This window comes from Peromyscus maniculatus, chromosome 3 (genome assembly GCF_049852395.1).
Source record: "Peromyscus maniculatus bairdii isolate BWxNUB_F1_BW_parent chromosome 3, HU_Pman_BW_mat_3.1, whole genome shotgun sequence".
NCBI classification, from domain to species: Eukaryota; Metazoa; Chordata; class Mammalia; order Rodentia; family Cricetidae; genus Peromyscus; species Peromyscus maniculatus.
This window is the reverse complement of record NC_134854.1, coordinates 56,010,081-56,025,263: the sequence shown is the minus strand read 5'-3', so window position 1 is coordinate 56,025,263 and position 15,183 is coordinate 56,010,081. Positions and strand designations below refer to the sequence as shown.

General features: G+C 42.1%; 1 protein-coding gene across 4 annotated transcripts in view; it reads right to left on the bottom strand.

Moving 5' to 3' along the window:
• Positions 1 to 4,352: 4,352 nt before the first annotated feature.
• The window catches only part of Cnot4 (CCR4-NOT transcription complex subunit 4), a 111,767-nt gene continuing 100,936 nt past the window's right edge, over positions 4,353 to 15,183 (bottom strand). For 2 of the 4 annotated variants that reach the window (XM_016008674.3, XM_006990391.4), the window contains exons 11-12: positions 6,342 to 6,554; positions 4,353 to 5,687 (exon numbers count right to left, since the gene is read on the bottom strand). In XM_016008674.3, coding sequence (XP_015864160.1) covers positions 5,386 to 5,687; positions 6,342 to 6,554 — 515 coding nt within the window. In that variant the 3' untranslated portion in view covers positions 4,353 to 5,385. The remainder of the gene's footprint in view (positions 5,688 to 6,341; positions 6,555 to 15,183) is intronic. The other 2 variants (XM_006990392.4, XM_016008675.3) reach the window with 1 other exon arrangement.

Below are 15,183 nucleotides of genomic sequence, written 5' to 3'. Positions count from 1 at the left end.
AAGAATTTTAGACTAAATTAAACCCAAACCTCTTACATGTTGGTCACAGTGGAGTCCTTCACTCTAATTCCTAACAAAAACAATGATCACCTTTTCCCTAATGGCCACTGAGCTCAGACTAAAGGAAAACAGCTGTCCTGCTGCCACCCTTGGCAGTCTTCTGTTTGTTTGTTTGTTTGTTTGTTTGTTTGTTTGTTTGTTTTCCAGACAGGGTTTCTCTGTGCAGCTTGGCTGTCCTGGAACTTGCTTTGTAGACCAGGCTGGCCTCGAACTCAGAGATCCACCTGCTTCTGCCTCCCAATGCTGGGATTAAAGGCGTGCACCACTACCTCTGGTCATTTAGTCATTTTTAAACAAAAGAAAAAACTGGCCACATGCTTGGCCGTGAAGCCACAGATGAAAGCAGGTGTGTAGCCATTAGTTCTAGCACTGCTACAAATCTGTGACCCCCACAGAAATGCTTAGCCTATTGGTCTGCATTTTGCACAATGAAATTCCTGCTACTGAACTGGTATAAAATGTACTTCTGAACTGCAATAAATTAGCAGTGTTTTACTTTTAGAATGTTCAAGCTATCCAGACCACATACCAAAAGACCTGTTTGCACTATTAATTTCTATTATGCTCACCTGCTTCCTCCGTGAGAAAGCTTAAGAGGCACAATTATCTCCCAACACAAAGTGTGCACCCTTGTGCCGATTCCTAAACACCACATATTTGCTTCCTCAGATAAGGGAGTTCTTCCTGTTAGTAAACTGCTGATTGGTCCTTAGCAGAGTTACGATTTCTGTGACAAAATTAATTCTATTTTCTAAGTAGTTCATGCTAAAATGTCTTGCCTTTCATTTGACTAGATCCCTGACTTAGGCAGGTGTGATCCATCTCAAAATGCTTCAAGGTCCGTGTGCTTTCATTTAAAGGTTTACATAATGAAGGTCTTAAATCAAATGATATAAAAAGCTCATGCACAGTGTACCTATAAATCTCTGAATGTAGGCAAACTACTGTAGAGCACTCACTGAATTTAGATGGCTATTCTAACAGAATCCCTGTGGAAATACATAATCTACAGTATTACCTGTTCTGAAGATACAATTCCCATACAGTTAAGAGCAGGCTATTTTTTCCTCTGCCACAACTTCTAGAATTGCTCTAATTTAGTTAGGTCTAGAAAATGACCCACATCCTTCCAATTTGTGGTCCTTCCTAAAACCACATAAAATGGGACTTTAACATCCAACTTAAAATTTAATAATCCTCTGTATGATTACCTTTCATAAAGTATTGATTGTACATCAAAAGAACTTCACTGGAAAAGATGTTTAAAAAAAGGAAATAATTACAAGGTTGAAAAAAAAGTGGCAAAGAAGGTAGGTGCTATTTAAACAAAGGAACACCAAGATATGCTAACTGCACAATGGCCACTAATGGGACAGAGTTCCCTCTTAGTTCTACAGATAAATTATGCTCATTGGTTTGTAAGACCAGAATAAAAGTGCTGAGATGGCAGATCTGACTGCAGTTCTGCTCCAAAATCTACCAATGGGGCGTTGGGGGCTGGAGAGATCAGTGAAGCCTCAAAGATGATTGGAGAAAGCCCAGCCTTTAACAGCAGGCAGAGCTGAGACTCAATCCCACTTACACCACAAAATCCTCAAAAGCACAGAACCAGGGACAGCGTGGTGGGGTGAGGCTATGGTAAGGATTACCAAAGAGGTTGTTATGGAGCAGCTCCGCAGGCATCCCCATCTGCCCCTCAACTCCACATCAGAAAGGTAATAACATATGATCAGTGAAAAGAGGTACATCCCCCACCCCCCACCCCCGCCACAACCAAACTGCTCTGAAATGCTAGCAGTCAGACCCTTACCATCCTGTAAGACTCTTCTCTCTCCAGAATCGAAGCAGCAAGGACAAAGAAGGTCTACAGACTCTGGCAAGAGGGACAGAAGACGTCAGGTCTTCCAACAGTAAAGTTCAATGCTAGCACCCTACTCTTGCAAATACTTCAGTCACAACCTTTGGTCTTGTTCTTAAGCAGACAACCAAGTATTGAAAATGTCTGGGAAGCTACTAATTAGGAAGAAAAGATGGAAGCAGATGAAATCATCTTGGAGAAAGACAGGCACAAGAAAGCAACAGAGTCAGACTTCCTAGAAAGCTGAGCACAAGGCAGGGATGGAAAACCAGCAAAAAACAAGCACAAGAAATGTCCCCCTGTATGGTCGCTGTGTCTAAAACCAAGAGCTACACTGAAGACAACACTCAAGTTTCAGAACACAGCAGACAAGAGGGAGAAAATCAACAGTAATGCTGAAAGCAAGATGATAGGACACCTTCAAACTTCTGAAGAGAAAAATATGTTACTTAGAACCCTGTACCCATCAGGCTACCCACCCAAACTGTAGAATATTAATTTCAGACACATACATTGTAAAAACTTTTCCCCCCCAATCTTTTCTCAAGAAATTACTGAAATGCATCATTCCAGCAAAGTATGAAACTGGAGGAGAAAAAGGCTAGGGAATACCACTCAGAATGCAAGAAAAAGAGGACCCAGGAAGAGAAAGGCCTTAGGAATACCCAAGATACACCAGATCCACATGACTGAAACAGTCACAGGAAAGTTGCTCATACCAAAGTTCCCATGTGCTGCAAGCACAGGCCGCCTGCCACTTTGGTCCGGGTCCTTTCTATAGTCCTCACTTTGTCCAAACCATCCATGCCTTCATCAGTCACACACATCCCACCCTAAGCGTTGTGCTTTTAATTTACCCGAGGAGACGGCAGGGAAGCAAGCTTAGGTACAGAAAACAGTGAGCTCCAAGCATCTGGTACTGGCCTCACACAGCAGACCTATCAGGTACTACAACTGATGAGTCTTGATCCCCAGGACTCACTGTCTTCCTGAAGCAGGCTTTTAAAACTTACTGGAGAAGCTAACACCAAACTGTGACCAGAGACTCTAGTTGATCTTGCAAAAGCCCCCCACTGCCGGCCTGCTCTATCACTCAGCTTTTTAAAACAGGATAGAACAGCTGGCAGAGGGAAGACTGGCAAGAAGTGAAGGTAATGGCTGGTAATGTTTGTGGGTTGTAAGCAAAGGCCCAGCAGTGGGACAGAGAGGTGCCCAAGGCGCTACAATCTTGTAGGCCATTTTTAACTTGTGCTAGGCACATAGGTCATTGTTATTTCTTAAACAGTGGCTACACCTTTAGAGAGTAGGTATGATCCATTAAACACACCGTCCTTTCACAGAAAAAGCAGCATTTCTACTGCTACACAGACTGCAGGACTTCCCCCGTTTGCTTCCTGAAAAAGCCTGTGCTTCCTCAGTGTTGTAGTAGTACGCCGTCAAGGTTCAGGAGGAAAGCAAAGGTCACAGGACAAAGCCATGGTTCCTGGTTCTTTCACATCACTGTAACATTTTGGTTATTTTGCAAGACTTGTTTTTCCTATCCTCTTGTTCAGACTGTACTTGTGGTGATATTTGAGAATACATTGTTTATTACCTACAATACTGTTTTCTTTTTACTTTGTTATTTCTTTTGATGGGGGTCTCACTTCATATCCCAGGCTGACCAGGAACTCATGGCAATCCTCCTGTCTCAGCTTCCTGGGTGCTGAGATTATAGGTGTGCATGCATAAAAAAAGCCAAAAATTGTTTTCTTTAAATGAAGTAAAAGTGAAAATAAGTAGATTAAGAAGAAAAAAAAATCAACTCCAAAGCACCTCATATACAACTTAAATCTACTCTGTTTGTCCTCTAGAAGATTCCCTTTGGACATTGCTTACAAGATTGTCAACTGGGTGCAGTCTAAATAAGACAAGACATACAAACTGTATAGATTCCTAGGGTTCTGGGAGGAAGCACTCCATCCCACTTCCCCTCTCCATCGCCAGGCACTCCCTAACATGGCCGCAACAGGCATGTCTGACTGTCCACCCCGGGGCTTCTGCATCTTTCCTGTAACTGGTAAGGGGATGCTCTCAGGGTGCTAATGCTCCTGCTAGGTCTTCCTGGAGAACCATCTCAGTGTGTCAGGACCCCATCCATTCCTGGCAAGTGACCTCTCAGCTGGGAAGGTCTGCTCTGCATCTCTAACAGCCTGGTAGAGGTCTCAGCTACTGAAAGCCACTGGAAGAGGAACTGTTGTGAGCAAAAGGCTGATCTTTAAAACTAGTGGTGATTGGCAAAAAGAACTTTGACTTTGTTTTCTACGTCCTTCAAAACCATCCTCTATAGCTGAAGATGTAAAATCTAGTGGAAACTCAAATGGCATTGCATCACACAGTATTTCAAGTTCACAAGTAACAAACCAGAAAAACAAAACCAACAATCACCCAATGGTCACCATCAAGTTTTCTGTTTTATTTAAGATTTTAGTTTTAATTCTGAAGAAAGAGGTACATTTCCTTGTTTTTAGTTTTAGCATCAGGTTATAACCAGGTTTGTTTTCTTTTCTCCTGTCTTTTCAATACTGCATAAAAGTCCAGAAACTACAGGGTTAAGGAAAAGCTGCAGGCAAGGAGGGCAGAGATTTGCTCCTGTTGGTGATCAGATGGCCCCAGAGCAGTGCTGGCTCAGAGTGCCCTGCCAGGTGGACTTCGGTCAAAGAAAAAAAGATTCCCAGAGAGGAGAAAGATGAGAAAATCACTTAGAATTCAGCTCTTATATTATGGATAGGTATTAAATCTGTGAATACTTTTTTTTCCTTTAAAACATCTGAATTGAAATATAAAGCCAAATTTTTTTCTCCTTGAAAAATTACTTCTCCCTCCCTACAGACAATTTATCTTGCCATCAACTTCCAATAAATCCCTTTGCTTAACGACACAATTGAGTCCTCTCTATCAATTCAATGAAGAATTTAAAATAAAAAGCGTTTTTCCTGCAATAGTGAAAAGCTGAATACAAGATGGATGCCAGGCCCACTGCTTTCCCCCATGCACTTAACAATCTCCTTCCAATCAGCCTGGTCTTCGTCTGCAGTTGATAATGCATTTACCTGACCTTTCCGAAAGATTAATCGTCATTTTCTGCTAAGCAGACTATGTCATCATTATGAGCGACAGACAAACAGTAATTTTCTAAGTATTGAGATTGCCTTTTGATTTTCTTTTTCCTCTGGTTAAAAAGGCATTTCCCCCCCCGAGGAACATTCAACAGTGTCACTCACTCAAATGCTGGATCAACCAAAACTTTTACAATTAAAGAAAAGATGGTAGAGACGCTGTGACCGCATCGCATCTGGGGGTAGGGAGAAAAAAAACGACCAGGAACTGAATTCTTCAGAACGTAAGAGATGAGAAGGGAACTGTGAGTGGGCTGAGAGGGAGAACACAGGGTGGGACAGATCCTGCCCTTGTGAACTCCCTCTTTCTTAGTGGCGGTCCAGTGTTGAACTCTGTAGCAGATCTGTGGGGGTTTTGCTGGGGGGTCTGAAGGCTGTCTGAAAGCCTGGGGGTGGGGAGTGGAAGCTGGAAGGGTTTGAAGGAGGTGGGTAGGGGTTCCAACTGGCTCTGTGCAGAGGGATCTGTGTGCTGAAGGGGGCGCTGTGGTGGGTCTGTGACGGGGCAGCGCTGGGGCCGTCCATCTCTGTGAGGGCCTGAAGGGATTTTAGCCAGTGTGGAGGATTGTCATCTTGAATAGAGTCTAAACTGTTTCCTGAAGATGCTGGAATACCTACAGAGGAAACAGGAGACAAAAAGAAAATGGTGAGTTTGTAAGGAAAGAGCACCAAGTTACTCAGATAAACTTTAAAGAGTGATTTGTTTACCCAAGAAATAAAAGAAATCACAATTCTAAATTTCCAAATGAAACCTTTGAAAAATGTTCTTTTAGCCATCCTCCCTCTTCTCCAGCAGTGACCAAGATTTACTGTTACACAAACGTTCCTCTTCAACTACAAACTTACTCCCTCACTTTCAGAGGCGGAACAGTGAAAAACAAGACCCTGAATCCCCCCAAACAGCCTCCCCCAGAGAACCCCAGGATCCCCATTGCGCCTGCCCTTCTGCAGCAGGGATACCTACACGGACAGCCTTATATAGAGAGCTTTATAAAGAGTGGAGTATGTTTCTTTTAAGATGGCTCAGTTAGACCCTTTTATACTCTGAGGCCTACAAACTACACGCATGCCGCCAGACGGTAACACCTACTTACACCAAAAGGAGCAACCGAGGCACACAACTAGGCTGACGGGTTCACCATGACCCTAAGAATGAATCAGGCTTTGTAAAAAGAACTCATGTTGGAAAGACCCCTGTTCTGATTGAATTTGTGCTAAAAAACCACACTGATGGCTGTGGGTGGAGCTGAAGGGAGCAAGAAAGTTACCTGTGATGATGGCTGGGTCTGTCCAGCTGCCAGGGCTGTCCCAACTCACGCTGTCGGTGGTGGCAGTGTTGGACGTTGGTGCACTGTGGTTGGCGTTGGAGGGGGAAGAAGAATTGGGCAGTCCACCAAAGTTGATGTTAATGTTGGGTAGAAGTGCCCTTAGCCCGTCCTGCCATTCCTTCATATTTAAACTCTCTACAGAACTGTTGTTGTCTGGGAGATTTACCAACAAAAAAATGAAAGATAAAAAAAAAAATAAAAAGCTGACGTTAGAAACATATGCTGTTCTTTAGTGGTTAAGCGGGAGAGGAATTATTCTTTCTTTACTGAGCGTTTATGGGTCGTCCTAGCAAGACAAACTGGGTTAGGACTTTGCTTGTGAGCTCAGGGACTTCAAGGGGGAGAGAGGAAGTTTTCTCAGGCTGATGGGGAGGGGCCTCCTGACTACTACATGTGTGCAAATCAATAATCCAGCTGCAGGATTCGATGTTCTAGAGACAAGCCAGCACCAGCTACATGATCAAGTTTCAGTCAGTGAGGCAAAATTCAGCCAGGTCAGCTGATGTACACCATTAGAAAAAAAAAATGTGTGAAGTTCATTATAGGAGCTCATTTCTGAGTCCATTAAATGGAAGAAAGTCACTGTATGAAGACTAAAGATAAGCCAGTAATTATAAAAGAAAGCGAAGTTCTCCTGATTATAAAATTGGTAATGCCTTTCAGGGGTGGAATCAGAAAATGAACAGACTTCTGAATCTGGAAAGGACATTTTCCCTGAAGAGCAGCAAGCAGGGGCTGGGCACCTCTTGGTAGAGCTGATGCCAGCTGATGCCCACTCTGCTCTGCACCCCTCTTCAGCTCCACTAGTCACAGAGTTTGAGCCGTGGAGTGCTACGGTTTCAGATAGTTATGGATAGTGTCAAATAGAAGCCACTACCATGGAAAATCGGGTTTGTACCAACTGTGGCTTACATGGATTTACTACTGTTCAGAATCCATAGGTGATATTTGGGGCTGGGGAAGACCAAGTCTAACAACTCCTTAGAATAATTATTTTATTGAATGAATCAAATAACCAACTAGTTTTTTGAAAAGCAAAAATATCTCTTTCTACAGAACTGACCACCAATCAACATGGAGGCTAATAGCAACAGTGGCAACGACTGATCAGGTAAGTCTCTCTGATAAACTGAGAATTTTCTTTTTGAATTTTGCTTTGCCCCATCACTGACCTAGTCAGATTCTACTTGGTTTCAGCAAATACAGTATTTTATAGTACTATCCTTATTTATGAAAGACAAACACAACTAAAGGCAAGGAAGCTCATCTCTGAACTTGACTGAAATGAAGAGTGAGCACTCTACACTACGTAAACAAAACAATGTGGGAGTGTCCTCAAACTCACCCTTACTTCACAGCTGCTATTACTGCTAACCTTACCCTTCTCACGCCGGCTACTATGTTCATTTGCATTGTGTCCTACAACTTACAAGGCACACTGCACAGTTCATGATTTCATTTGACCCTCACAGCAACCGTATGAGGCAGAACAGACAGGGACATTTCTGACAACTAGTGCATGCCTGACTTCTAGCTAGTAACCCACAGGTGAACAGGGCAGGAGAACCAGGGCAACTCGGCAAGACTGCCTCAAAAGAGAAAAAAGTTGCCCTCATTTATAGAACTTGTTTTGGCAACTTGAAACCAGACACTGAGGGATATTTGAAAAAAAAAAATAATATCAAGCTCTCTCTTGGTCTACTTTGTATAGACAATTGATTTTTTTTTTTTTTTAAAGAGTCAAATATCTTAACATAGGGTTCTAAGAGGCCCAGGATTAAAAAGAGACAAAGAAGAAAACAGAAGTACCACTGGCCTATCTATCAGAGATGATGGGCAGAACAGAGAAATAACACACCTTAAAGAACAGGCTGGACTTTGTAGCCAGGATATCTGACCCCCCTTGTGTTATTGGAGGTCAAATTCAGGACCTCTTATGAGCTAGGTAAGTACTCTATCACTGAGCTACACTACACCCCCAAGCCCCAAGGACCCCCCCTTCCCCCCATTTAAGAGAAGGTCTCATGTATATTAGGCTGGCCTTGAACTCTATTCGGTAAGGATGACTGATCCTCTTGCCTCTACCTCTGGAGTACTGAAATTACAGGTGCATTCCAGGGTTACATGATGCTGGAACTCAAACCCAGGGCTGCATACTAGGCAAGCATTCTATCAACTATACTATACCCCCCAGGACCTACCAACCCCTAGGGTAAAACATTCTAATTGAAAATATAATTGTCAGTGTCTCCCACTAGGTCCATAGCTAGCACTAAGCATATAAACAAGATTGCCCTGGTAAAAACTGAAATCATAGGATGTGCTCAATTACCGGAGGTTTGGTGGGTAAGACAGTCTAGTTTCTAAAGCAATGAAACTGGCAGGAGAATAAACCTGGAATCCTGTTCTACGGAGCAAAGCTAAACCCTGAGAAAAGAAACCTTCCTAGAAGGGAAACAAACTCCCTTGGGAAGAAAAAGATGCTGTGTAACGAACTACATGAGAAGGACTACAGGGTGGCAAATGCTGCTGGCTGCTCTGGGTGGTCCATGGTCCGGGTCACTGAGATGCCCAAGCCAACAACTGGCTTCTCTCTTCCCTACCTCACTCCTAACGTGCTCTTAACTGTTACTTCAAGTTTCCAAAAGTGAAAGGAAAGAACACTTACCTCCACTTAAAGAGTAATATATTCAGGAAAGTTTACTAGGAAGCTGGTAACACAATACAGTCAAAAGGCAGCAAAGCAGGGCTCTCCAAGAGCCCTGTACCTTACATCTAGGCTTTGCTGCCAACCAATAAACTATTTTAAAAAAATAATAAAGCCTACTTTTTCTTTCTTTTTAATCAAAGGCTATTTGTTCCCCTGATTGCAAAATAATACAATTCAGCTACAGTGTTAGCCAAAGACAGTCATCTGTGGTACACGACACACAAACACGGGGAAACCATGATCTTCCCAGGACAGTTTGAATGTAAGGGAGCTTGGGAAATATAACTTAGTTATTCTTAACAATATGTACTGAAAGACAACAAACAACATTCTCCCATACACACACTCAAAATAAAGCAGGTGCCTAAACATTCTGGGAGCCTAAGAGCATAGATAATGTATGGCTTACAGTAGAGATGGGAGGGAGGGGGACGGCAGCATACAAGACAAGACCCACAAAGCTCTTGGAATGGGAACATACTCTAGAGAGCTTAGGAGAAAGGTTTACTTCACCACCTTCTCTACTGCTGAGTGTTAGTGCAGAGGAAGGAAACCAACTTCATCAACACAGCTCCATTTACCCTACCCTCACAGCTTGACCTGAATTTGTTTTGATGACCTCTAGCAAGTCCATTCCTGGAAACAGCAAGGTTTGTTTTTGGAGTGAGGGCAGTGGTGTTAGGCAAGTGCTCTGTCACTGAGCCACACCCTGGCTTGGCAGCCACTGTCCTGCATTAGGACACTACTACAACCCTCGAGTGACAGCTGTCCTACACACTGTGGGATGCTTACCAGTACCATACCCTCCAGATGCTAGCTGTGACAATACAATGTACCTGTAGATATTCTAAGTGTCATGGGAGAAAGGTGGGGACAAAGCCACCCATTAGGACCACTGACAAAGGAAGGTGATTCCTTTGCTTTTAAAGCTCTAAAAATACATTCCCTCTCCAAACAGCATCAGCACTAGGACCACACTGACTTAGTCTGATGTAACTTAATTTTCTTTTAAAGATTCATACTAGGAGTTCACTTCAAGCAAGTCATTGGGGTCTACTGAAGAAAACACTGGGCTGCAAAAGGCAGCTCTAGGCCTGCCTGTCAACATAACCTTGAACATGTAGCACACTTAGTCTCTTAGCCAAACTCTACTGCCTTACCCCTATGTGGATAGAATAGGGAAGTCATCACAAGCATATTCATTTTCTGATAAATGACTGACAACAAGTGTTTCTCTATTTATTGGTCACCAGTAAGCTTCCCAATGAACCAGCAGATTTCTTACTTGCTGGGAACTGGCCAAGTATACAGGTCTCTCAGAAACCTAGTCTTAGCAGCCACTGTACTCACAGAGGCGCTGTGTGGCCAACCTGCTTAGCTCATCTGCCCATGGCCAAAACATTGCAAAGACGAGAAAAACTTGGAAAAAAACTGCTCCACAAGCAGAACTTGGAAAAGGCCAAACAAGGTACAAAGAAGATTAAGTCACTAAATATATCTTATGGTAAAAACGATACTAACTTTATTTTTTAAGTACGTAATTAGTGCTGGCAGGACTATCTGTAAACACGTAGGACTCATCAATTAAGTTAGTTTAATACAATTAAATTCACAGACATGCCAAGTCCTCCCGCTCTTATGCTTGGGTGGGAGCAGATGGTTCACAAATTTGCTCCTAATTCTTAGTTTTCAACTATAGACTGCAGTACTGGGACCAGAGAACTTGTATTTCAAGTTAAATTACTCTGTAGAATGGCCTGATATCCTCTGTGAGAAGTCATCACTGGGAGTCCCGGTTGGAAAGCAGACCTGAAATTATCCTGTATGGTAGTCTTCAAACTTTCTCATGGTTACTCCAAAAAGCTCCCAAACGTGTACTTTTCTTTTCCTCAAAAGTTGTGCTCTCTGCTCTCATCATTCAAAATCAAAGTCCCCTACATCTTGCATTTTCAGCAGGGCACAGGAAATGGCCTTCATCCGTCTCCACACTGCTGCTCTCTATCACTCCATTTCAATAGGGTCGGGGTTGAAGTCCACCCACATCAGTATTCACTGCATGAAAACCTAACTCCCTCAAACCTCAACAGCCTATCTTCACGTGACTAAAATATAAATGAACTATGTCTAACCAAACTTTAGGGAATATAAAAAAAAACCTGTCATACGAGAGGTTTTATATAAAGATATTCTTTAGGATAGCTGCAAAAATCACTGCAATTTATTAATTTAGGACTATGACTGTCAAAAAATCTTTCAGACATAAATACAATCAGCTTATGAAAAATATTCCACTTAAATGATTGAGTTTATACTCAAATTTCTAGGACTATGTTTATTATACAGCAAGACACACTGAATGGCAGAGCTGAGTTGCCTGGGCACAGACAAAACTCTACGGGTTTCACCACAGTCCTGAAAGCAGATTTTAGACTAAAAAAAAAATCTAAGAATGCAAGTAACAAGAGCTCGAAGGGGAAATGCCAGGAACCTTAACAAAATGTTTGAAAGGTAACATTTGTTTCCAGCAGTATAAGGAAGTAGGAATGACATCAGTGGAAACTGTGGCTCAGCTAGACATGTGCTGTGTTTTTAAACTATACCTCCTGTCATTCTACTTCACTGGAATGCTTCCTGGATCTCTTCAGTTCATTTTCACTCAGTCTCCCAAAAATCTTTCATTCAAGACCCTTCTAGATCTCTCTCTCTCTCTCTCTCTCTCTCTCTCTCTCTCTCTCTCTCTCTCTCTCTCTCTCACACACACACACACACACACACACACACACACACACTGGTGAGCTATACTTTTATCATGGAGCTTGGTATTGTACACTTTTTCTCCTTATTTCAAGACAGTTCAGACTTGAAGACCCCATTCAAAGTTCAATTTTAATGTGCATTATGCAATGAACAAATGGTTCTTTCCAAAAACAAGCTAATCTCTCTGAAGCCAGGTGGAGGTTTCAGGATTCAAAAAGCTTCCCTCAATGTAAACAAGAAAGAAATGAGTCACTAAGATATTTTTAGTACCGTTCAGATGCCAAAACACATACACTTTAACATATATACATTAAAAAATCCAGTGCATCCATACTGTTTAAATAGGGAATGCTATTTTTTTTTTTTTTTTGGAGACAGGGTCTCATTATGTATCCTTGGCTGGCCTGGAATTCATTATGTAGATCAAGCTAGCCTCATAGAAAGATATCCACCTCTGCCTCCCAAGTGCGAGGACTAAAAGTCTATGCCAACATGCACAGCCAGAAATGCTTCTTAAAAAGCAAGTATTTGGGCACTATGTATAAAGGACCTGTAGGACCTATTTGATCAGTTTTATACTCCAGACACCTCTCCTCACACTGTTCTAAGTCACTACTTCAGAGCTAAGAGCCCAGTGAAATTAAGTAGCAGCATCATTTTACAAATGAGACGCTAAGTAGCCTCCAGTCCTTTAAAGAATTCACTCAAGGTCATATAACTTAAAAATGTCAACAACAGTAACCAAAAATCAGTACAATTTTGAAGTATTTGTTTCTGTGAAATTCACTACCAATCAATATTGGTTCTGGCAGGACTCATGAAATACATACAGTATAACAAGACAGGCAAGGTACCTAACCAGCATGCAACAGTAAATACTGTGGTAGAAACAGACAGGTTCTATGAGGCAAAAGAAGGAAGTAACCCTGCCACTCTGCAGATGGAATCATTGGTGCCCAGGCAAGCATCAGAGGCAGGCGGGAAGAGCCTCTAGGCAGAACAGAGGCAGGCAAGTGACCACAAAGGCACATTTTAAAAGATATAAGCAGGTGTATTTCACCAAAATGTGCATTTTTCTGTTCTAGAGTTGCCTGTCATGATCTATAAGCCTGTTTGGGAGGAGACTAAGATCATCTTGAGAACAAGGTGTCCAGATGACTGATATATCAAGAATGTCCATGTATAAACCTGAATATAAACAAGGAAAACATCAGTGGGGATCATGGTGCACACCTATTATCTCAGAAGCAAAAGGGTCACTACAAATTTGAGGCCGGCATGGTCTACAAAGTGAGTTTCAGGCCAGCTAGAAGTAGCCATCTGGAAAAGAAAAAAAAGCATACTATAAATTTAATACAAAAGATTATATATATATAATCTTTTGTATTAAATTTATAGTGTATATATATGTGTGTGTGTGTGTGTGTATGTGTGTGTGTGTGTGTGTGTATAAAAACAGAAAGGATCAGAAGGAACCTGAACCAGAGGATATAACCATAGAGCTCAATGAAGGAGGGAGGGAAGGGAAGGAGAGGGAGGTAAGAACAGAGACAGACAGATCTGTCTAGGAAATCTGCAGAGGCTGATGAAACAGGAAGCCCACAGATAAGTGCTTCTACACCAACTGAGCATCGATTCTTGAGAAGGTTAGGGTTGGGCTGAGTTAGGGAAAGCCCTGTGGGGAAACACACAGACCACATGACACACACCCAAGAAGAACATGGAGACTACCAGAGTACTTGCCAGAATATGGTTTCCCCAACACAGATTACAAAATTGTAGACATGCAGGGTGTCAACTACTCTATCTCTCAAGGTCTAAATCTGCTCTCAAAAAATAAACCTGAGGTCGGGTGGTGGTAGCACATGCCTTTAATCCCAGCACTGGTAAGGGAAAGGCAGGCAGATCTCTGTGAATTCAGGGCCAGCTTGGTCTACACAGTGAGTTCCAGGATAGCCAAGGTTACACAGAGTAGTAATCTTGTGTTGAAAAACAAACAAAAAGGAAAATAAAATGTCCCCCTACATGTCTTTCCCAAGATTTACTGTAAGGAGGAAGAGAACCTCATTCTGCCCAACAAGAGAACTAGTTACCTATTATAAAAATTCAGACTCTACGGGATTTACAATTTTAGTAAAGAATAACCACACTCCATTCTTAGATGGCAAGCATCCTAGCTATTGTGCCACAGCCACAGTATCCTGCAACCATCCACTTCCATCTGTTCTTTCCTACTGGACTCGGAGTTCCTCCTCAGTTTGGTAAATAGTATCCACCCTCACTGAGCAATGAAATGAAGGACTGACAATGTGCTTCCAGGCTGGTAAACACCTTTTCCAAAATAGGCCAGAAAAAGGTTGGCTAAAGGTGGTTCCCATGTGGAAGCAATGATTCACAGGCTACAGAAGTTGCTAAAACATGTCATTTAACTATGTTCTTAAATATTAATAATACTAATAAAAAATGGAAATGAGATGGCATATAAAGAAGTCAGTTGCATGAAGAGGATAAGATTATATTTGAAAAGATTAAAAAAGACAGAATAGACATATATGATCTATCTGTAATGTGAGAGTATTATAAATCTTATAGAATAAAATTAGAATCCATACTAATCTAATGCATGCTAATAGCAATAAAAAACTATGTGTAGAATCATGAAAAAAAATAGGAAAAGCCTCTGCTGAGTCTTAGGTCACTAACAATGAGCCACAGGAAAAGGCAGAGATCGAATTTCAGTGGTCATTTCACTCCTGTCCATCCTCTTTGGGAAGAACAGGCTTTCCTAGCCAAAAGGCCAGATTAAGTAACATGAAGAAGGGAGATGCAGAGGCAGTTAAAGGGTCTGCTCGAGTGAGGCCACTACAGCTCTCTAGGCACAAGTGCAGCCTAGGGCATCAGTCCTCAGAGATGAGACTGCAGGGCCACTGCAGAGACAAGCCACAAAGGAGCAAGATGCAGACTGCAGAAACGACACACTTGTATTCTTCATCGACTGATACCAACACCTGCTCATTCCACTTCTGTTTCAACACATTTCTCGGGGAAACAAGCAACGTTTTGTCAAGAACTGTAGTTCCCTTCCAACTGAAATATTCAAGAAGTTAAACTTATTTTGAAATTGAACAGGTAGTCATGAAGCTATCTTCTACAGACAACTACTTTTCAAATGAAAGTGTCTTCTTCCTATATCCTGTGACTTATTTCCTCTTACATTGCCTGCTCAAATCACAGGCTTTGCAGTTAGCTCTTCTTTCATCCACTGACACATTAGCCCCCAAACAGAATAGAATACAGTGGCCGAGGAGAAACCAA